Source organism: Hermetia illucens, chromosome 2 (assembly GCF_905115235.1).
Source record: "Hermetia illucens chromosome 2, iHerIll2.2.curated.20191125, whole genome shotgun sequence".
Taxonomy (NCBI): Eukaryota; Metazoa; Arthropoda; class Insecta; order Diptera; family Stratiomyidae; genus Hermetia; species Hermetia illucens.
In genome coordinates this window covers 27,859,154-27,880,896 of record NC_051850.1, presented here as the reverse complement: position 1 = coordinate 27,880,896, position 21,743 = coordinate 27,859,154, and the positions used below count along the sequence as shown (strand labels likewise).

The 21,743-nt window shown below is 41.4% G+C and overlaps 1 protein-coding gene across 4 annotated transcripts in view; it reads right to left on the bottom strand.

Annotated features, from left to right (window-relative positions):
- Positions 1–1,129: 1,129 nt before the first annotated feature.
- Positions 1,130–21,743, bottom strand: part of LOC119647538 (putative uncharacterized protein DDB_G0282133) — an 88,012-nt gene continuing 67,398 nt past the window's right edge. Inside the window, exons 3-13 of one of the 4 annotated variants that reach the window (XM_038048527.1) lie at positions 19,237–19,388; positions 19,028–19,162; positions 12,733–12,990; positions 12,294–12,633; positions 12,144–12,230; positions 11,927–12,077; positions 11,697–11,862; positions 4,488–4,631; positions 4,322–4,421; positions 2,241–2,384; positions 1,130–1,991 (exon numbers count right to left, since the gene is read on the bottom strand). In XM_038048527.1, the coding sequence (XP_037904455.1) occupies positions 1,547–1,991; positions 2,241–2,384; positions 4,322–4,421; positions 4,488–4,631; positions 11,697–11,862; positions 11,927–12,077; positions 12,144–12,230; positions 12,294–12,633; positions 12,733–12,990; positions 19,028–19,162; positions 19,237–19,388 (2,122 nt within the window). In that variant the 3' untranslated portion in view covers positions 1,130–1,546. Of the gene's footprint in view, positions 1,992–2,240; positions 2,385–2,567; positions 3,883–4,321; positions 4,632–11,696; positions 11,863–11,926; positions 12,078–12,143; positions 12,231–12,293; positions 12,634–12,732; positions 12,991–19,027; positions 19,163–19,236; positions 19,389–21,743 lie in introns of those variants that run through there. The other 3 variants (XM_038048526.1, XM_038048529.1, XM_038048528.1) reach the window with 3 other exon arrangements.

Sequence of the window (21,743 nt, the reverse complement as noted above, 5' to 3'; positions counted from 1 at the left end):
TCTAAATGATGAAATGGCCTGAGGATGTCAAGGAAGGGTGGGAACCTTAGGGGCCGCGCCTCAATCACGATCTGACGCGGAAGAGGTAATAACCGGGATTGTGATCCGTCGTGGATATTTCCGCCCTTGATCGCGGCACTCGGATCTGGAGACTTACGGCTCCACGCACGCGGTCGAGCCGTTTTTTTTTTCAATTTTAGCTCGCGTTCTGCTTGTTATTCGTTAGGTCGTCGCGAATTCTATTTTGAAATCCGGTGCGGTCCCACGCATCGGAATAGACACGTTAATTTTGCAGTAATAAAGCGTGAGGGATCAAAGCGCTCAAAGGACCCCCCACATTCCCGAGCCTGGCTAACACCGAGGCGTGCAAGAACGTGTCGACCGAGCATTTTGATGGAACTTCAATTTTTGCGGGCGGACCTTCATGGTCAATTTCGCCAAGTTTTTTTTTGTTTCGGGGATAATGTGGCGCGGCAGGATTCGCAGCATTCGAAATTTATTTCGAATGTTGCGAATACCAGCGGACAGATGACGTCACCGGCGCTCTCCACTCAGTTCAGACCTCGCTACAGGAATGAAGAGCGGAGTAGGTGACGAAAAAAGTCATATTTTTTGGATAGAAAAAAAAGTGAATACCGAAAGGGACAAGATGTCATTAAATTAATAAAAACCATTAATCATTAAATTAAATTAATAAAAATAACGAGCACCAGTTGTGTCGTTGGAAATAGTGAAAGGATTCTATAAAAGGTTTTTATGAAATTCACCCTTTGTTGAAGTTGTCAGTTCCATTGTTTTTAATGAAATAAAATGAAGTGTTGTAACAGTGAACATCGTTGTTCTTCTAAAGCTGTACCCTCTAGGTCATTGCCGGCCACTTAGGTTCATTAAAAAATGTCCAAAATACCCCCTTACCCACATGACGTGTCATTAGATTACTGTAGCCCAATAAAGTGTTAAGTAAAGAGCGTGCTGATTAGGTGGTGCTCATGACAAATAGGAGAGTCTACAGCAATCCATTATTTTTCTATTGAAATCATCCAAACCAACTTACCTAAAAATGTTCGGCTAGTAAGCAGTTGAAGTTTTATCTTTAAGCAATGAATCGCTTGTAACAATAAAACAACCCTTTTTATAAAATATGGCAACAACTTTACTTTTTTTCCAAATGTGTTCATTAGATTTGTTACAATATACAGTGAGGATAATAGTTCAAAAAATAAAAAAGATACATTACAAAAATTCAACAACGTTGTGATCTCGTTTGAGAGTAACTTCAATTTTCGAGTAGCGAATAACGAAAACTTAAAACTGAGACCTAGTCATCTATGAGATAGTTTGCTTTCCTTAAAATAATCGCATTAATGAGAATTTAGTTGGGCAGATGAGTAAAGAGGAATAGTAACTTCGCTTCTATGCAAAACAAAATAAAACGCGATACATCCTTCTATGAAGGCGAAAATCAGTTTCTCGTTCCATGAATAATTGAAAATAACATTCAAAGTGTTCCTTAGAATTTAGAAAATGTTTACCCAATTAAGTGCGATTAACTTTGAACGGCAATGACGGTAGCTTCATTAGTTTCCTCAGAGATTCCATCTAAATTCTTGCTCTCCTCATTATCGTCGTCTTCCTCGTCGTCCTCGTCTTCCTCCTCGCTATCTCCAGACTCCGCTTCAGCTGCAATTGCATCAATAATTCCATTATTCTCCTTGTGAGGTGATTCCCGCTCTTCATTCTCCTCATAGATAACATCACAATTTGTGGGGATCGTTTTCGGGGGTGGCTTTCGATTTGCTACTTTCGATTTACGCTGCTGGACATCCGCAGAGTTCTCCTCCTCTCGCTCCATTTGGATTTCCCTGAGACGTTCAGTCAAGGCATGCAGATCACGTTCCTGCGATTCACAGCGTTCACGTAATTCAGCGATTTCTCGCAAGTCTTCTGTTCGTGGCTCACGGCGCTCGTAACGCATCCGCATCTCTTCAAACCTAAGGGATGAGTACAATTTTGCGAGATTTGAGCACAGGAAGTGCGATTTTATCTTAACGACTATTGGAATTTATACTTGAAGTCGATTGCTATTATGGAAAAAAGCCAGTAGCTCATCCTTAAAGGAAAGCATCAAAACTTAATTGCATTAAAGGACGCTCGCTCAAAAAAAAAAATCGCCAAATTCAAGCTGAGGTCTGACCTCCAAAAATGATTCCAGCAAAAATCTGAAAATTGGGTCTACTTACAGATTCGTCAGGCAACGACATTTTCGGTGAAGCTGCTCAATTTCTTGAGAATTTTGCAGATCGCGGGTTTCTAGTGTTGTACGCTCAATTTCAAAATTGTTTTTCATCTCTTTCAAATCGCGCTGGTGCTGTATCTCGAGCTCTCTGATGAGATTATGCAATATTGGAGAGCGATTATAGAGAGGGGATGAATTTTTAAATTGTGTTAATTCAAACAGTTACGGTTATTCTTTACGATTTAAGATTAATATTACATTGACTAGGTGAAATGGGTAGCATGGGCAACGTGATTAATGAATCGGATGCAACGGATAAATGAGTGATTCAATCTTAACATAAAATGCAGCTAGACTGGTTTAGATAAAAAATTAGGAAAAATCGGATTAAAATGCAATGAAACTACTAAATGCCATCAACATGAGAACAAAACGCTGAGTGGGACGAAACAATGTGAATTCCAAACAACAGCCAAGTCTAATTCAACAACATCGAGACGCACAAGGACAATTATAATTCCGAAGGAGTGAGAAATTTCAGACTACATCGTAGCGAAACGGGGGACTGTCGACATAGTTTGCATGCTAGGGAAGTATCCTTAAACGGGGAACTACACAAATTCAGAAATAAAATTAAATAGCGTGCAATCATTAAGTGAAGAGAAATCTTTGAAAGTATCGAGAAAAGATTTAATTTCAAATTTTCAAAATTCATCCAACGTCGCTACGTCGAATTGAAAAATATTGAAATGAAAATAATTTCGGCGACTATCTTATTGAATTTTCAGTGTTTCCTGATTTGTGTGAGTGTGTGACTTTCTAGAAGGAGCGTGTCCGAAAAAAATTGCATGAGTATGAAAGTACAAATGAAAAGTTTTGAATGTGGCGACTTTCAAAAAAACGAGCAACATAGGAGCTACAGTTTTGATATAATTACGTCTTTGTCTTTGAATTCAGCTTGCTCTTCATTATTTCCATCTGAAATCCTGTGAGCTTTTTCCGTTTTTCCGTGGAAATTTATAAGATTGAATACAAGACAAAAGCATCTAAAACAATGAATCCACCGCGCTGCAAAGAGGAAAGGATGTTCTTGTAACGAGCGTGGGTTTTTGCTCCAAAGAATATCCTTTCTGCAGCAGCGACTTTCAAGGCTTCCTTCGCCAGACCCAAAAAGTAAGAAAAAACTCTCGGAAATAAACAAGAAAAGATGCTACAGAGAAAGGCCCGACTTTTGAAAAAATAACCGAAGCAACAAAACACTCAAAACTTCACGGTACTTTACATACAAAAAAAAAATTTTGAATTTTGAAGAGTTTTAAAAACTTTCCATCATCGCCGAAAGATTGATTTTCATCTGAAAAACATTTCAATATTTCCACATTTTCGGACTTGGATACAGAACCAAATAATTTCGTTAAATATAAAAACGAAATGCACAAATCAACAACAAACAGATTAACGCCAAAGGGAATGATTGTGAGAAATAATAAATCAGGACTGTGGGAATCAAAGGACACGCTCCCTTCCATAGTTTCATATTATTGTGTCGGAACAGAACAGAAGTAGAAGAATCTAATTTCGATCTATCACTTTCAGCCAAATGTGATGTGGTGCTGGTGGTTGCAGTGGCAGCATCAGCTGAGGTGCTGTTGATGAAAAGACAACACAAGACATTGTTTCTTCTCAAGTGGTTTCTCAATCCTCCTCAAAACCGTGTATCTTTTCTCTCCTATCTGTTCTATCTGTTCACAATTAGGTTTTTCCTCGTATTATTTTGGATAGATCTGAAATGTGTTTTTGTGTCCATTTGACTTTCTTTTCTCTCATCCTTTCGTTTGGTTTCTCTTTTGTGAGTGTTTGTGTGGTTGCCAATCAAAAAAGCAAACTACAATGACTTAAATCATGGTCTCTCCCAATGGTTCAACTTCGATGTTTGTTTGCTTTTTCCTAGTTTGATGCTGGTATGGTTTGATTTTTGGTTTTTGTGCCGATTCAAATGAATTCACTAACTAAGACTCTCTCTACAAAGTTTTGCGCTAAAATGCTCCTATGAGGTAGAGGGACGCAGAATCGCAAGGACCTTACTTGATTCGACTTGCTGCCTCATCTAAACGTATTCTGTGACGACTTTCCATAGTCTGTAGTGCTTCCTCTTTTTCAGCAATTAACTTCTCCCATTGTTGTTCTGATGATAAAGATGATGATCCTTTTTTGGATAAATGCTTACTACCATATGCCAACGGCTGCTTACCCAATTGTTTACGATGTTTTAGTTGCATTGCGTCAGTGGCATTCGCTAGTTCTTTAGCGAATTCATCTTTAACTTGATTGAGCCGTTCACGGAATTTCTCTTCCATTTCAGACTTTTCTTTTGCAAACTCGGCTTTTAATTGTTCTGAAAAGAGAAAGAAATGGTTATTAAAGTGCATCCTAGTCAGTTTACAAGACCCAAGCTCTGTCAATATTTTCTAATCTTATAGGGAAAATTGTGGAATTGTGGAAGAGAAGGACGCTCTCTGTGAGTAACATCAATGGAGACCCCCTAAGGGAAACATTGTAGTCGTGACGGGAGATCTAAATGCCAAGATGTGGTCTGACAGCACCTTGTTCTAGCATCTGAAAGGGCGTAGTCTTAGTGGCTATTATAGCAAAGGTGAAAGGCAAAGAACTTTGCAGGCACACGAATGAAGTGTATAGGTCTCAGATGGAGGAAGGAACAAAATACATCATCACCAACGGGGCAACAACCGGTATCCAGTCTAGGCCGCCCTTAGTAAGGAACTCTAGATACCCCGGTTTCGCCCCGAGGTCTACCAATTTGTTATCCCTAAAAGTTGTCTAACTTGCTGGCCTATACTTCATCTGAGGCAGGGTCTGCCTCGTCTTCTTATTCTACCATAGATATTGCCCTTATAGACTTTCCGGGCTGGATCATCCTCATCAAGACGGATTAGGTGGCCCGCCCACAGCAACCTGTTGAGCCGGATTTTATATACAACCAGATGGTCATGGTAACGCTCATAAATTTCGTCATTATGTAGGCTACAGAATCATCCATCTTCATGTAGGGGGGCAAAAGATCTTCGATGGATTCTTCTCTCAAACATGGCCAAGGTTCGCAATTTTTCTTGCTAAGAACTGAAGTCTCCGAGGAATACATAAGGACTGGCAATATCAAAGTATTGTACAGTAAGAGCTTTGACCTTATGGTGAGACGTTTCGAGCGGAACAGTTTTTATAATTTGAAAAAGGCTCTGTTGGCTGCCAGGAACCGTGCGCGTATTTTATCGGTCTCAAAGTTGTAGTCTCCTATCTTTATCGTTTTCCTTTGACCAGTGCGATTCAATATTGTCCATTCTTTGATTTTTGACGCTGAGGTTTCCACCATATACTTCCTGTTGCCTTCATATGTGCTAATATGCAACTCGAGATCTCGTGCCAGTCACCGCCTGTTCGATATGGATATTTCTTCCCATAATGTCAATATCGGCAATATAGGTCAGTAGTCAGGTGGACTTGAAGAGCATGGTACCTCATGCATTGATATCTGGATCGCGAATCACCTTCTCCAGTGGTAGATTAAAGAGGACGCATGTTAAGGCATCCCCTTGTCTTCAACCGTTGTTGATGTCGAATGGCCTCAAGAGTGATCCTACTGCTTTCATATGGCCTTGCACATTGGTCAGGGTCAGCCTAGTCAGTCTTATCAATTTCGTCGGGATACCGAATTCTCTCATGGCCGTGTACAGTTTTACCCTGACTATGATATCATAGGTGGCCCTGAAATTGATAAAAATATGGTGGAACTGATAGCCATATTCTACAGTTTTTCTATCACTTGCCGCAGAGAGAAAATTTGATCTGCTGCTGATTTCCCGGGATTGAAGCCTCTTTGGTATCGACAAATGATATTCTGGGCGTTCGGAGCTATCCGGCCTAAAAAGTTTGTAAAGAATGTCTTATAGATGGTAGTCAGCAAAGTGATACCTTTATAATTGCTGCACTGCGGTGACTGGGGCGGTTGCTCCCTGTATTTTCCGAGTTCACAGACTTGTTGGTTCTTTCAGGTTCCATCTTTCTGTATGTGAAGTCGCTTCTCCGCTCGACGGAGTTTGTGGTAAGTCTCTGCGCGTGCCCTCATTCTTTGAGAATGCAACATTACTCAGTATGCAATATTCCTCCGTTACGTTGCTAGCTTACATTCATCGTCGAACCAGCCGTTCCAACTTTTCCTGCGACTGAGACAAAGTCTGCTTGTGGCCTAATCAATGGTAACACACTTCAGGTGGTTGTGAAAATCATTTATTGATGCTTCATCTCCAGGACGGTCTTCGATCTAGGCCTATCTTAATAAAGGACTCCAGGCATGCCGGCTTTCCGCCGAGGTCCACCAATTCGAAATGCCTAAAAGCTACCTAAGGTCCTGGCCTACGCCATCGGTTCATCTCAGGCAGGACCTGCTTCGTCTTCTTTTCCTACCATAGATATTGCCCTTATAGACTTTTTAGGTGGGATCATCTTCATCCATATAGATTGGGTGACTCGGCCACCGCAACCTGTTGAGCCAGATTTCATCCACAGGCTGACCGTTATTGCAGGAGAAAAATTTGCTATCCCAAAATAGGCGACAAATAGGTTACATATAGCAAAATAGTGGAGAAAGAGTATAAGCTCTTTGGAAAGTCATGGCAGTAGCCGAAGCATATTGCTCGGAGCATACGGAGATGGAGCATATGTGTCATTTCAGAAACTAACAGTGACTAAAATATAAATAACGAAGCTAAGCATTTGTACGTTTCCACGGATGAGAAGTCGCAGATTTCAGATTTGCCAGATAATTTAGGAGGCATTAAAAAATTCGTGTTCCCCACTTCAGTGGAAACCCTGTACTTAGATGAGGTATGGTCAGCCAGAAAGAAAAGCATACATACTCTCATAATGAGAAAAACTTGAAACCCGACTATGGTGAGTGAAACGGCGGTATTTCACTACAAATTTTTCAGGAAAAGAATGTTGAAGGCATGGCAAAAAGAAACTTCAGTCAAAACACAGATTAAATCTGGCTGTCAGAACCTTCTCTTCCACCTTTACTAGTAAACGATGCAATGGACGGCTAGTGGAGTGAATACAACTGGCCCAAAACCGGTATGTGAAACCAATCTATGTAGACCGCCCATCATGAACAACAACAGCAAAAGAAGGCGCTCCTTGGAAACGAGGACATAAGCGTCCACAGAAATTAAAGCCAAAGAGGTAGAACTCTCGGATGAAGATGCGAATTGATAACTGATAACCACAGTGTGACTCACATTGGACGCAGCAGACTCATCTGTCAGCAACGCTATTTTATCACGCGGAAGACTATATTCATGTCAAAAGATTTCAAAACTAATTAAATTAACTTGCTACAGTCCAAACCTGCTTCCTTCATACTAGTAACAAGGCTAACAAAGTTGCAGTGCTAATCTTATATCTTTTTGGTAAAAGAGCCATAGGTTGGGTTTTTTTCAAAATCAATGATCTTGGATCCAGAGAGAGACTAAGATTTGTCTAAAATGAAAGATCTACAAGACCGAAAACCTATGTTTTGATATAAAAATTTTTTAGAGATAATTAAGCTGGGACAATTGCTAGGAACTAGCATTCTTACAAAACCAGGTTAATAGAAAGAAAAAAAACGCGAGAGTTGGCTCTGTGTATCGAACATAGAACTGAGGGTTAAGAGGGCGTGTATAGCCTTCTTTGCCTGTAAGAGAACCTTTGCAAAGAAATGGGGTCTCCGACCGAGGATGGTTCTCTGGATGTAGACCGCTGTAAACAGTCGGATCCTAACGACTCCATTGTATGGTGGCAGGCTTTGAGGAAAAAATACAATAGGATGAAGCCTAATAGGATTCAGAGAACCGCGTATGCAGGTGCTACGGGGGCTCTGCAGTCCTGCTCGCTCTACAAACCGGCAATGGCTTCACATTGAACATACAAATTTGTTATAATATAGATAAGATATGTAAGATAATGGGACGATTTGAACCGATCCCGAAGAGGTATGTACCGTCTGTAACTTTCTACATTTGTCAAACAGGTACTGGAGACTTTCCAAAGAGCAGTATCAGCGATCAGTGTCCGGATAGCTGAGTGGTTAGAGCACAAGGCTATCATACAGAAGGTCGCGGTTCAAATCTCACTGGTGGCAGTGGAATTTGAATCGTGATTTGACGTCGGATACCAGTCGCCTCAGCTGTGAATGAGTACCTGAGTGAAATCAGAGTAATAATCTCGGGCGAGCGCAATGCTGACCACATTGCCTCCTACAATGTACTGTAGTGTACCGTTAAGGTCTTGAATGAAGTGCTCTAACACACTTCAAGGCCCTGATCCAATTGGATCGTTGCGCCAACGATTATTATTTTTATTAGTATCAGCGATTTGTGCCTACACCGTTGACAAACATGCTCCAGAAGAAGCTTGAGTTCTGCTGGTCTGGTTCAAGTTTTTTTTTAGCTCTAATCTTGCACAACTTCAGCAAACCATTTACTTTTTTTTCGAGGTTAAAGACACATTAAATTTTGCACAATGACGCATGTGGGGGTCAAACATCGAATAGGGCCACCATTTTTCCGAGCCTAGCCAGCACATAGGCTTCAATATTTGCCGTTAGAACTTTACAGGCAATTTCGTCTAAGCTTTTGGAATACCTTTTGTCCCCTCATCGACAAGCCCAATCAGGATAGTTTCCAGGCCATCAAGAGAAGGTATCTTTTCTAAAAACTTATATGGGAATACATATTTTAGTAGCTTTCCTCAATAAAACCTTGCTCTAACACATTGCCTAACAAAAGATCATTTGGACTTCGGCTCGATAGTCTACATTGTGATCAGCAATCATTTAAGTAACAGCCTTCTTCTAAATTTGACTATCGTCCAGCGAAAGGAGCATCAACTCTTCAGAACTATGCAGTCCATCCTGTCCATCCAACTGCTCATTCTCTTTACCGCTTCGACAACCTCATTTATTTTTGTTGCTATCGATGCGGTATTTTAGTAGTATGCTAATCATGGGTAGTGGCGAAGTGTTTAAACCTCACTGTATACCATCCTTGACTCTGAAATCAGGAGTAAAAACTTTATCCAGGATACCGAATTTCATGGTTTTTGTGAAGCATCACCTTATCAAAATCTGTTCAATGTCTGTCACACCCGATTTACTCTGAAACGGCCGAACTTAATGTCATAAAATTTAGTGACAACGGTTGGTTTGTGAATTCCTTTATTATATAGTAAGTGACGCCATTTTCTGTGAAGTTTGCAGGAGGACTCCGTATACATGCTAAAGAAGGGTGCGAATGTCTCACAGAATATGGCCACGTGGGGTATCAAATGAAAGGGCTTAATTAGTAGTTCTCTAAACTCGTCCTATTTTTTGATACAGGCCCAGACACAAGGGAGTGAGGTCTCATAATGTGAATCCCAAAAAGTTTTGGTTTCAAGGCCAATCCAGCCGAAAAACCTGGTAAAAAATCACAACTGTGTGCTTATACGAAATCTAGGACTAAAAATAAATCCAGTTCTAATATTTGGTCAAATAAATTTAATAATGGTATATTGCCATATTTTCGAAATTTACCCGAAAACCCCTCTACTCCTAAGATCATCCTAGAAGTAACAAATTTGACATTGGTATAAAGGGCAAAAGGTAATAAAGCATTATTTTGAGAAGTTTGAAGATTTGAAATCCAACCATTATTACTAAAGATAGCAAAGATGAAAACTTTCCACTTTGGTGAATCAGTGCGTTCTTAAACATGTGTTACGTCGTCATCATCATATATAAATTCGGTTTTGTTGGTGTTTATCGTCAGTCCCACTCTACTTGCCTCTATTTTCAAATCCAGTGTCCTTTAGCCAAGAGCCATGACCGGATGAGAGAGCAAACAGATATCATCAGCCTAGTCCGGATAAGGGAACATGAAGAAGATGACCGATAACAACAAGAGATAATATCAGCGACGAAATGCCGCCCTGGTGGATGCTTGCACCTGGGATTCGACCTCGGTGCAGTACGCGATTTTTGCGTCATCATATGTTGCTCTGATAGTAGCATTAGTTTCTCCGGGATGCATCCTCTGTGTAGAATATTCCAAATGCGTTCTCTGTTCACACTATCGAAATCTTCCTTGATGTCGTAGATTAGGAGTCAACCGTTCCTGCCTGATCCTTCAAAGGACCATCAAAAGATTTCCGACCGCATGTAAAGTTTTTATGATGCGGTATACACTTCACCAGTGACCAATGCAATAGCAGATTCCCTTTTGTCACGCTGAACTTCCCGGGATATCAGCACTGGAATTCGAGTACATCACGGTCACCATCAATCGCAGCGGTCAAGAAAGTCTCCGACCCCTTCCTTTCATCGATCCGCTTCCACGACTCCCCAGTCAACCACATCTTTTCAGGCCGTCTTGGGACGCGGCCAAGGACCTGCGTATCGCTTGATAAAAGAGCATTTTCTCAGGCTCATCGATATTCGCAGGCAGCAGGATAGCTCTCGCACACCAACCCCCAAATCCAAAAACTAAGTCAGGTCCACAGAGGCTCCCTGGTTATTGACAATCATTGAACACCGTCAACCTCTACCATTCATCATGGTTTAGGGCAGAATTTGCTTCAGCGTACAAGGTATCCTTTGTTTTAGTATGTAAGGTGATGCAGGAAGTAACATGGGCATAGTGATTTTGGCCATAACTGTCCTTCCGAAATATTACATGATGTTGGCTCCTTTGGGATATTGTCCAAAAACTGGTATAAATCATTTCTATAATGTTTGTAAAACGTTAACCTTGTGGGTCGTCATCGAAGATAGATGATGGTAGCTGCTACGCCTCCCCGCATCCAGAGGTTCTCAACAAGAGTATTTTGAAAGTCCGACGCCGATATAGGGGGAGGTGATCACAAAAATTAATTCAAGGGTGTCCCCACATTGGGCGCATTTTTTATAAAGTGCGTTCTTAGTTGTAAAATAGAGTTTTTTATAATTTCGGAAGATATACTCTGTTGATACACCTTTTTTAAAGTTTTACAAAGGTACTTTTTGAAATATGGAAATATACACTGCTGATAAAGTGAGTATAGCCTACAGTTTACTCTTGCATGGAGGAAAAGATATTCAAGTGGTTTCGAAAAAGATAGTTTACATAAAAAATCGTCACAAAACAAAAACCTGTTATAGGGCTAAGATATGTTATATACACATATGCTTGGATACACTACCTGAGATTTTTTATCATTTACATTTAGATACATTTCCACTAGTTGATATTTTTAACTAACTATAGAAATGGTTTGAAAAAGCTGAAAATGCTAACTACCCCTATCTTTATATATAGCTTGTTCTGAGGCATCTTCAATTCTAATTGACTTTACACCGCACTCAAATCCATTTATTAATAAAAAACTTCCTTACCCGCTAGCTGTTCCCTCTTATCGATTTCCCTATTGAACGCTATCTGATATTCCGAGTCGGCTCGCTCCAAATGCAGTCGGGTTTCTAAAAGTGCAGCATCTGTTTGCTCTTTAAGTGCTTTGAATTCATCACATTTCTCTTGGAGTGTTTGGCGTAATTTTGCAACCTAAAGATATTAAGATGAAATTTTCAGACCGTCTCCACTCTAAAACAGTTTTCAATAACGTTACCTCCATTTGTAGTTCCTCTTCGTTAGCTCCATATCGACATGTCAGTACCTTAATTTCCTCGATGTGTTCCGCTTGTAATTTGTCCAGTGCTTCACGGCGCTCTTCAGCATGTACCATTTCCAATTCGTGTTTCAGTCTTGTCATCTCCTCCCTGAAATAGGTTTTCAAAACAAACCGATTAGACCTTTTCTATGCAAGGATGAGGGAGTTGCTTTACAAAAGTCTTGTTTCCCATTCGACAGCAACCGTTCCACGAGCTTCTTCAATCTTCTGTATCATTTGCCGATCTTTATCACTAAGAGCACTGAAAAGATATACAAACTCCTTATTCTCACATTGATTTTTGAAAAAGGACGCGGAAACTCACTTATCGCAATGTAAGCGTATTTTCCGAACATTTTCAATTTCTTCCTCAAGTCGTTTGTTGGCAGCTTCCAAATCGTCGCGGAGTTCAGTCATTTGTTCAGACATGGAGGACATGGACTCCCGTTGATCATTGGTCAGTCCACGTAATTGTTTGATTTCTGCCTCGAGAGGTATCAAATGCGTAACACGTTCGATCTGTTCAGTGGCGCGGGTTGAAATTTCATTGGCTTTTTCCAAAGCTTCATTCTTCTCCTTTTTAGCGGCTTCGACTTTATCCTTGCAAGTTCTTTGCATGGTTCGAAGCTTCCATTCGCAGTCGGCCATGAGATGTTCCTCGCGGTCTGTCGGGGTGGAAAACGGAAGGATATTATTAGTTTACCATCTTTTAATGAAAAAGCAGGACCTGATCCAAACAAAACTCCCTTAGGAATCGTACTTACCGGCATTTTGGGTTCTCAGAGATTCGAATTCTTTTTGCCATTTGATTTCCAATTCTTTGTGTTTTTCCTGTGATTCTTTTAAGGCTTCCTGGAGATTTCTCAGTTCAGCGTCCTTTTCTTCACATAATTTTTGTTTTTCCTTACGAACAGTCTCTATATCACTTTGTGCAAATGCTAGTTGTGTCTGAAGCGCGTTAGCTAAATTTTGTGTATGACGATAATTGTCTAAAAGTTCGGTGTGTTTTGTTTTCAGTTCATCTAAAATGCAACGAAAATACAAATAATGTTTTATTTAGGACCATTTCATGCAATAGTATTTTTTTCAATATTTAAGATTGGTTCGATTTTCTTTCAATGAAGCCTTCTACAACGCAATACATATGTTTGTATTCCACCATAAATGGGCATACCACCTAACAGACCCACGCACCGCTGTTGCTAGTTTTCGAAAATGCCCCTTTCAAGACTTTTTGAGAAGTCCAAACATTTCCTCAAATGTTCTGCGACTCCTGTTTATAAAAAGACACCCATCAGTTATGCAGAGATAGTAACTTCCGTATAGGGCACACTTAGGAACGGAGTCATCACCCTTTCTCATATGACATATCAACTTCCGCTTCCAATTCTCAACAAGACGGATACTGGCCTGTACACCATTGATGCAGATTAGGAAGGCGCAGTAACCTGTCAGATTCGAAACCTTATTTCAGTTTGCCGCTCTATCTACAGAATAAGGTTAATGACTGCTAAGGAGCAAGCAGAAGCAACCAGCTTAATCTCACACAAGGCAGCATGAAGAGCGTCACTGATAGCAAGAAGGAATAATATTGACAACAGAATGCAGCCCCGTCCGACTTTCTTGGTCTCTAAGTTCCTTTCAGGTGCCTCGTTGATGGAAATTCATTTCAGCTTCTGGCATCGTTTCAACAAATGTTGATAAAGGTTGAATATTCAACGCCATCCCCAGACGAAGTAGAAAGTATATGGAGGGTGCAGGATGAATGGTGAAAACTTGTTACCGTTACCTATATTAAACGGTTATGCCCCCAAAATGGAGCTTTTTTCGATATAATCATGATCAAGTTTGAATTTTCAACCCTACCCCCCGATGGGGGGATGGGGATGATATTCAGGAGAAAGAAAATGGTCGCCTTTTCTAATCCAAAGGATTCTGTCGGCTATCTACTCCCTTAAAAAGTCATGACGCCTTAAATTTAGGCTGTTTCCATGTCAAACCGTTAGCGTTTAATTTTGAATTCTATCTCCATTGGAGGAAAGAATAGTATGAATTGAGAAGCAAGAGATCTGCTCTCTTAAACTCCGTTAAAATATCGTGGCCATCAAACCCCCCCCCCCCCTCAAATTTCATGATGTATCAAATGGGGAGTACTTACAATGATAGGTACTTTTCGGGGCGCCATAACTTTTTATGGAGTGGTGACCGCTATTGGTTTTTACCAAAGTAGAAAATTGAGACCCCTACGTAACCGCTTTGCACTCTCCGGGGGAAGAGTGGTAAACCTAAATTTTTTATGATGATATCGACAGATCCCCTATTTGAATTGCCATATCTTTCTAAGAGGGACGCAATTTTTTAACCTGATTTAAGAAAGTGGATCTCTTGCTTTTCAATTGATAATAACAAAAATAATCGTTGGCACAACAATCCATATTAGATCAGGGCCTTGAAGTGTGTTAGAACACTTCATTCAAGACCGTATCGGTACACTACAATGCACTGTTGGAGAAAATGTGGTCAGCATTGCGCTCGCCCGAGATTATTACCCTGATGCTACTCAGGTACTCATTCACAGCTGAGTCGACTGGTCTCCGACGTCAAATCACGATACAAATTCCACTGCCACCAGTGAAATTTAAACCGCGACCTTCTTTGACAGCTTTGTGCTCTAACCGCTCGGCTCTCCGGACACAATTGATACCACCCTTTATTGTGACCCGTTTTTTATCCACGTTAGGATAATGGATTCTATTGCAGACATAACCCGGAATGAAGTTAATGTCCTTTCTTGAAGTCTGACCTACCAACTGCTACTTCGAGTTTCTAATCAACACATCCAGGGTTATCTGGCCACATTCGAAGCTTTGCGGCCACAGACAAGTTCTTTTCTGTTACAGTATGCCGTTCCGAAATTGTTCTTATTTTTGGCATCTTCTGCTACCCTGCCCAAAATAATAATAAGTTTTCTTTTGCCACGCTGTCCACTGTATTGAATTTTCTGAGATTTGTCATCGGATCGAAGCTCAACCTAGTCATGTTCGTAGCAGTCGTAGCGATCATCCCTAGACGCTTACCCATCCGCTTCTACGATTCCAAAATCACGTTTTGGCACTAGGCCGACGACGGGAGGCGCTGCCTAGCCCAAAAATAAGAATTCTCATCAATATTCTTTAGTCGGCAATTCAGCGAGATTCTTCTTCCCAACAACAGCTGTGTCATTGCGTTGACCAGTTAGTGTTTAACTTGGGGACTGGACACTCTGCAACAGTGTATGCCTGATCCCTTTCCAGGTTAATAACACTGACCTTTTTTAGCGGACATCCAGAAAAGAATCTGACTGCTTGTACGGTATCCATCACAAAACTGACCCTTTGACAAGTTCGAACAATGTGTCACCAAAGACGAGGCAATCGAAATCGCTGTAATCTACAAATCTCTCACCATTACGGTGGCGAAAACCATGTTTTCTCATCACATGTACGTGGAAGGTACTATCAGCATTGAAAACACTCATCACTATTACAATATCACCTTTAGGAAGCCTTTCCTCAACTACCCATAGTTGAATCCAATGACTCGCGTAAGGTTGTTGGCAGCTAATAGAATCTATTTCAGCTTTCAAAAATTATCCCCCTGGAAACGTCTCAGCACGAGGTCTCTGTCTTCATGCATTCCTCGCAAACTGGGATTTCTACCAGGGGAAATTGCGAACCTCATTCCAGAGAAGAATTTATTGGCGATACCACGACCGTCTGTTTATGGACAAGACTGGCTGGCAGTGGATGCGGTGAGAAACCAATCTATAAAGACCAAATATATGGTAGAAAAAGAAAATATTGCAGACCCTGCCCGAAATCAAACGATGATCTAAGCTCGGACGTCAGGCAGCTTTTAAATACATCGAATTGATGGACCTCTGTACAAAACCAGAATGTCTGGAGCTTTTTACTAAGAAAGGCCTAGACCATACACAGGTTATTACATCGCTGATGATGATAATGGTTATCTCAACTGGTCGGGATATTCATATCTTCGTGTAAGCACTACAGTCAGATTGACCTGCTTAGGAAGATTTATTCTGGCATTTACTCCACAAAAGGATGCTCACGTCGATGACTATGCCGTCTATGTCGGGGATTTTAATGGTTATGTCGGCGAAAAGAGAGAGGGCGACTACTGCCATGGGCTCAAGGCTTTGTCTCTCATCCTCCTACATTTCATAGCAGAAATAATAAAATATAACTCAGCTGTATTCCTTAAAACGCCACCATTTTCTCACCGTCATTGATAGCCGAATCGTTCTCCATGAGACAACCACACCTCAACATCGGCTATTAAGTACTATCCTCCAAATGAACCCACCGTTAAAACCAGAGGAAGGAGTGCGCTGCTTCACCATCAATTAAATGGTTCTTTTTCGTGAGAAAAGAAATGATCATGGGATTAAACCGAAAATACGGTCGGCAAAGTGCCGTAACCATAAGAGTTACCAAGTCAAGTAAGTGGTTTAAGATACTTGCCCTACTTGCATTTGGAATAACAATAACCAGATCGTCTCCGACCGCTCGGGACGGCAAGAGCGCAAACACCAGCGCCTACAGGATATAGAAGACTTCTGTTGTATTAATAGCCTGAGGGGTATGTCACTTACCAGCCGACGAGCCGCCACGTACAATTAACGGGAATATTTAAAAAAGATTTGAACTAAAGAACTTGCTCATCCACCACAACTGTTAGTATAGTCAACGTTTAGAGCAACTCTACCAGTTGACGAAGTTGAATAGACTATCAAACGAAGGAAATCGGAGAAAGCAACGGAAACAAACAAAATAGCATTTGAACTCCATAAAGCTTAGAGTTCGGATCCAATACCCTGGCTCAGCGAATTCTTTGATTCTATTATTGAGGATCCAATTAGTAAGGAAACGCATCCTAATATAGAAAGCGAAAGGTTGTCCAGTAGCATCTTTAAATTACCATCCTATTCAGTTGTTCTTGTAAACCGTATTCGCAATGCTTGTTCAAATTATCGTTAAACAAGCCAGGTTTGTCAAGAACTGGTGCAATATACGTTGCGTGAAAACTGTCTCCCTCTGGATCTAGAAAAAGCGTTCCGTCCACATTCATACTAACTCATCTCGTCTGCATTGTGGCAGCACCTAGTGCCAGACGAACTCGTGTGCTCAATTGCGACTCCAAAAGTGAAGTGCTGGTCATCAATGAAGCGCCCTGTGGTCGCTCTTCTTTATTCTTGCTACGAACATTGTTAAGTTCATCAAACGTCCAATGCGCTATACACTGCTCTAAGTAGATGAACATATCGAATTCAAAGTCTACTACAGCTTAGCTACCCCTCCAATAAATAAGTGCTAGCCGATGAATGAATACCGCCTCGCCGTAATAGAGACAAAAATGTTGTGGACCAGTGGCATAATAGCCTATGATCTCGCCAAAAATAAGGGCATCTGCGAACCTGACTTCAACATCGAAGATAGTAAGAAATGACTCCAAGGTTCACCAAAGCAGAACCTTTCGACTCTGCGGAGACCAAGCCGGCGAGAAAAGTGGCGAATTCCGTCTAGAAGAGCTGGCCACGCTACCAAACAGGGCAAAGCGGGAAAAGAAGTAAAATTTTATTGTTTGAATAGGTTTATAAATACAATACTTGCTCTTGAGCTGTTTAAAATAAAGTTAAGGTCAATCCAGTCTTTTTTATTTCTGAAGTAGTTCCACATTTCCAGAATTATCTCTAACGACCCCCTTGAATGAATTCAATGAAAGTTATGGAGACTGGAGTTCCGCATTCAAAAGCAACTACCAAGCTTTAAGTGCGTATTATACGTACATATATCATAAGCTTCTAGCCGAGGCTAAATTGTAAAGACTTCCAGAATATTGAGAAGCCCTCAACAATGTAGTATCGTATATTGATGGCGAATGCTTCCCCAGGGTTACACCGTCTTACTTTGCTGCTAGCCATACACTGAAAATCTTGTTCACAATAGAAAAGTGAAGTGTTTTAAAAATAGTCAACGCCGTTATCTAGGAACAACTCCATATTTTAAAAACTGGCATCCATCTCTATCCAGTGATATGACATCTCAACACCTTATGTAATGTTCGCCTGCCTGTTTTGCTCCTGACACCGCTTATAAGTAGTAATTGCTTTCACCTTGGGGGGCGGTACCCGAGAGCAGCAAAATCATGTTAGACGGGAGGCAAACGGGTACCATAGATGGGCACATCCCGTTTGAGATAGGAGGATAATATTTTCGGCCCTTTCATGGAATTCGAAGGTGGCAATTCACTGAAATCTCTTTTTCTCTATGGTCTAGTTGAGCAGAAGTGGTATTAAGATCGATCAGCTAAAATGACAGCTGACAGCAAGCAATTAGGAGTACTTTTTTATAGAAAATATGTCATCAACTAGGTCAGAAAATAAGCCATCCTGTTGGAGTGATACCTCCGATAAGTGTTCGAAACCGTAACCACCAACAATTCTAATACTGGTTTTATAGTTCTACTTCCCTTTCACTGAGCCGTCCTTTTTTTGAAACGATTACACACTACAACTTCCACACTTCACGAAATTCATTCTTTGGTTTTCGTTTTAATTATGTTTATAATTTTGCGGAAGAAATTCTTGGAGACGACAAACACAACACTATGCCTGTTACCTGAATATGCCCTCGTGTTTAAACTTTTTAGGCTATTTAACACAGTTTGTGGTCTAGAGTTGAATACATGATGATGATCAAAAATTGCATTCCCTGAATAGTCAAGAACTGCATTTTGTATTCCTCAGCATGTTTTACGAGCGCTTTAAGATAACCTATCAAAAGCAGGAATTTGCAAGTTTATAGTTCATTTTCCAGTAACCAGTATAGGTAATGAAACTCGAACAAAGCAAAACTGAAAGACGTGGGAAAGCTGAAGAGTTGAGTAAACTTCTCGGAAAACCCAAATCAAACTTCAAATGAGAAGGCAAGTACCATCGAAAAAAAAATCTCGCCATCTTTTCATTGCTCTATAAATCCATAATGCCCAGTTACTTACCGTATCTACGATTGAGTTCGTACTCATTCTCTGAGTATTTCTGTTTAATATCAACTATTTCGTCCTGGAGAAGGTTCAACCTACGCCTGACGCAGGCATCTTCTTTATTTGCTGCTTGGAGCTCTCCCTGAAGTCCTATAAAATTGAAAATTTTTATGAACAAGTTGAATGAAATTTTTCAAGATTTTATTAAGGTTTCATTCACTTACGATCAACATTCCACGACTTGATTGATAACTCCTTCTCTAAACTATCAATTTTCGCTTGAAGGTCGTTGACTTTCGTCTGTGCGCTTAAAATAATTTTCTGGGCTTCTTCAAGTTGGGCACTATAACGTGCTTCTTGATTGACTAAATCTCGCCTGAAATAGAGAAGGAAAATAAAATGAATTTAAATCTTCCAGTTGATATCTCAAAAAAAGCAGCAAATTATCCTACAGGTTTAATACTCCAAAATTTGCATCACGGAGCAGAAAAAGAGTAGAACTGAGCTTCGTAAATCGTAAATGGCAAGAAGAATTATCGCCGTTTTGGATGATTTTAGTCCACTGGGAAATTTTCAGTACTTCAAAATATGAAAAGAGTTATCTCGAATTATGCACATTTTTTAAAGTTTCCTCGAGTCTGATGGACGGCTCCGCCTGTAACGACATCACCGACCATCCTGTGTCTTATAATATACGTAACGAGGACCTTTTCAGCGTGCCCTTCACAGAGCTCGAAGTCCACTCCCCGATTCCCAGACTTTGTCAAAGTTGCAGCACACAACAGCTAGTTCTTTAAACTTCTCCTCTTTAAGTAGTTTTAAGGAAAGGATAAGACTATTGCTTCTCCTCCTCCTGAGGACAATAAGTAATTGGGGTTTACTCTGTTTATTGTCCTTTAAATAAATAAATATCAGGTCCATCTCTCCTGTATCCTAGACGAAAAAGGGCGAAAGGGAGAGGTCTGCAAACGCCAAAGGGCCGGTGGATACACACGCTCATCCCTGCCATCACAGAGTGGTTGGAAGCAGGGCATGGTGAGATTAGTTATAATCTTACCCAGTTTCTCACAGTGGCCCACCATGTGGCTAGCGGTCCCTACCAATGAGAACGTGCAAGTTTCGTTTGTGATAGACTTGCTTGTGTACAACAAAGCAGCCAGTCTCAAAGTTGAGCTCTAATCATTTGGAGACGGAAAATACAGAATATAGCGTTTGAAGCTATACACACCCTCTCAGCATAAACCCAACCAAAACGCAACTGATGCTATTCACCACCAAGACAAGGATACCAGAATTCCATCTACCACGGCTGAATGAACAAAGATTGGTTCTTTCCTCTAATGTATAGTATCTGGGTGTAATCCTGGATCCTAAGCTAAATTGGACGTTGAACATAGAACTGAGGGTTAAGAAGGCCTGTATAGCCTTCTATGCCTGTAAGAGAACCTTTGCAAAGAAATGGGATCTCCGGCCGAGGATGGTTCTCTGGATGTACACCGCTGTAGTGCATCCGATCCTGACGTACGGCTCTATTGTATGGTGGCAGGCTTTGAAGAAGAAATACAATAGAACGAAGCTTAATAGGATTCAAAGAACCGTGTGTGCAGGTGCTACGGGGGCTCTGCAGTCCTGCCCGGCAGATGATCTCAATATACTCTAGCGTGCAGTGCCGTCAGACTACGTGAGTCCAGATGCTGGAGAGCGAAGTCCTACGGCCACAGCAACATCCTAGATGAAATACCTCGAGAAATTTGGGCATCCCTCACGGAATATGTCACACGCAAACTGAACTTCGCGAGAAACTTTGCTGTGGACCTTCCAACCAGGGCAAAGTGGAAGACCGGTGGCGTGTTGCAAGACTATGATACGGTATTCTTTACGGACGGATCAAAGATGGCCTATGGAGTCGGCGCGGGGGTTTTCTCGAATACACACGGTGTACCCAAGTCGTATGGTTTCCCAAATTTCACTAGTGTATTCGAGGCGGAAGTACTGGAAGTCTGTCGATGGCTGGAGCGTGATTCGAGCTCCAAGCGAAACATAGCCATTCTGACCGACAGCCAAGCGGCCATCAAGGCTTTGTACTCAACGACATCTTCCCGGCTGGTGGGACAGTGCAGAGATGCGCTCAACCATCTAGGCGGCACGCTCAAGGTCACTCTCCTCTGGGTTTCCGGGCATATGAACATAGAGGGGAATGAGTGGGCTGACGGATTGGCCAGGCAAAGCTTTGCTCTTGGCAGTCCCTCGGCGAATACAGTCGGTGTTCCGCTGGCGGCTGTCGGGGGCCGAGTCAACTCGCACTACCTAGCAGTCACGGACCTGAGATGGCGAAGGCTTACAAGCTGTGCCAAGTGAAGGAGAATTTGGCCGATCACGAGAGCTCCTGTGCCAGACGCGTGCAAATGCATTCAAGATTACGGCTGTCTGCACGGGGCACTGACCCATAGGGGACCATGCCGCTAGGCTCTGCATACCCTACAACTCGCATTGCCAAAGCTGCGGAGAAGGAAGTGAAAGCCTCATGCCCTTTCTCTGCGATTGCCCAGCTCTGGCTAGAGTCAGGCTGCGGGCACTGGGTAAACCATTCTTTGGGGACGGCGCACCAAAGCGCTAATTGGACTCCTTGAAGCGGCCACTGATACCTACCTACCTGGATTTTCCTCTCTCCGTCATGGTCCGGAGTTCATGAATTTTTCAATTTCACGCGTATAGTCGAGCTTCCATTATA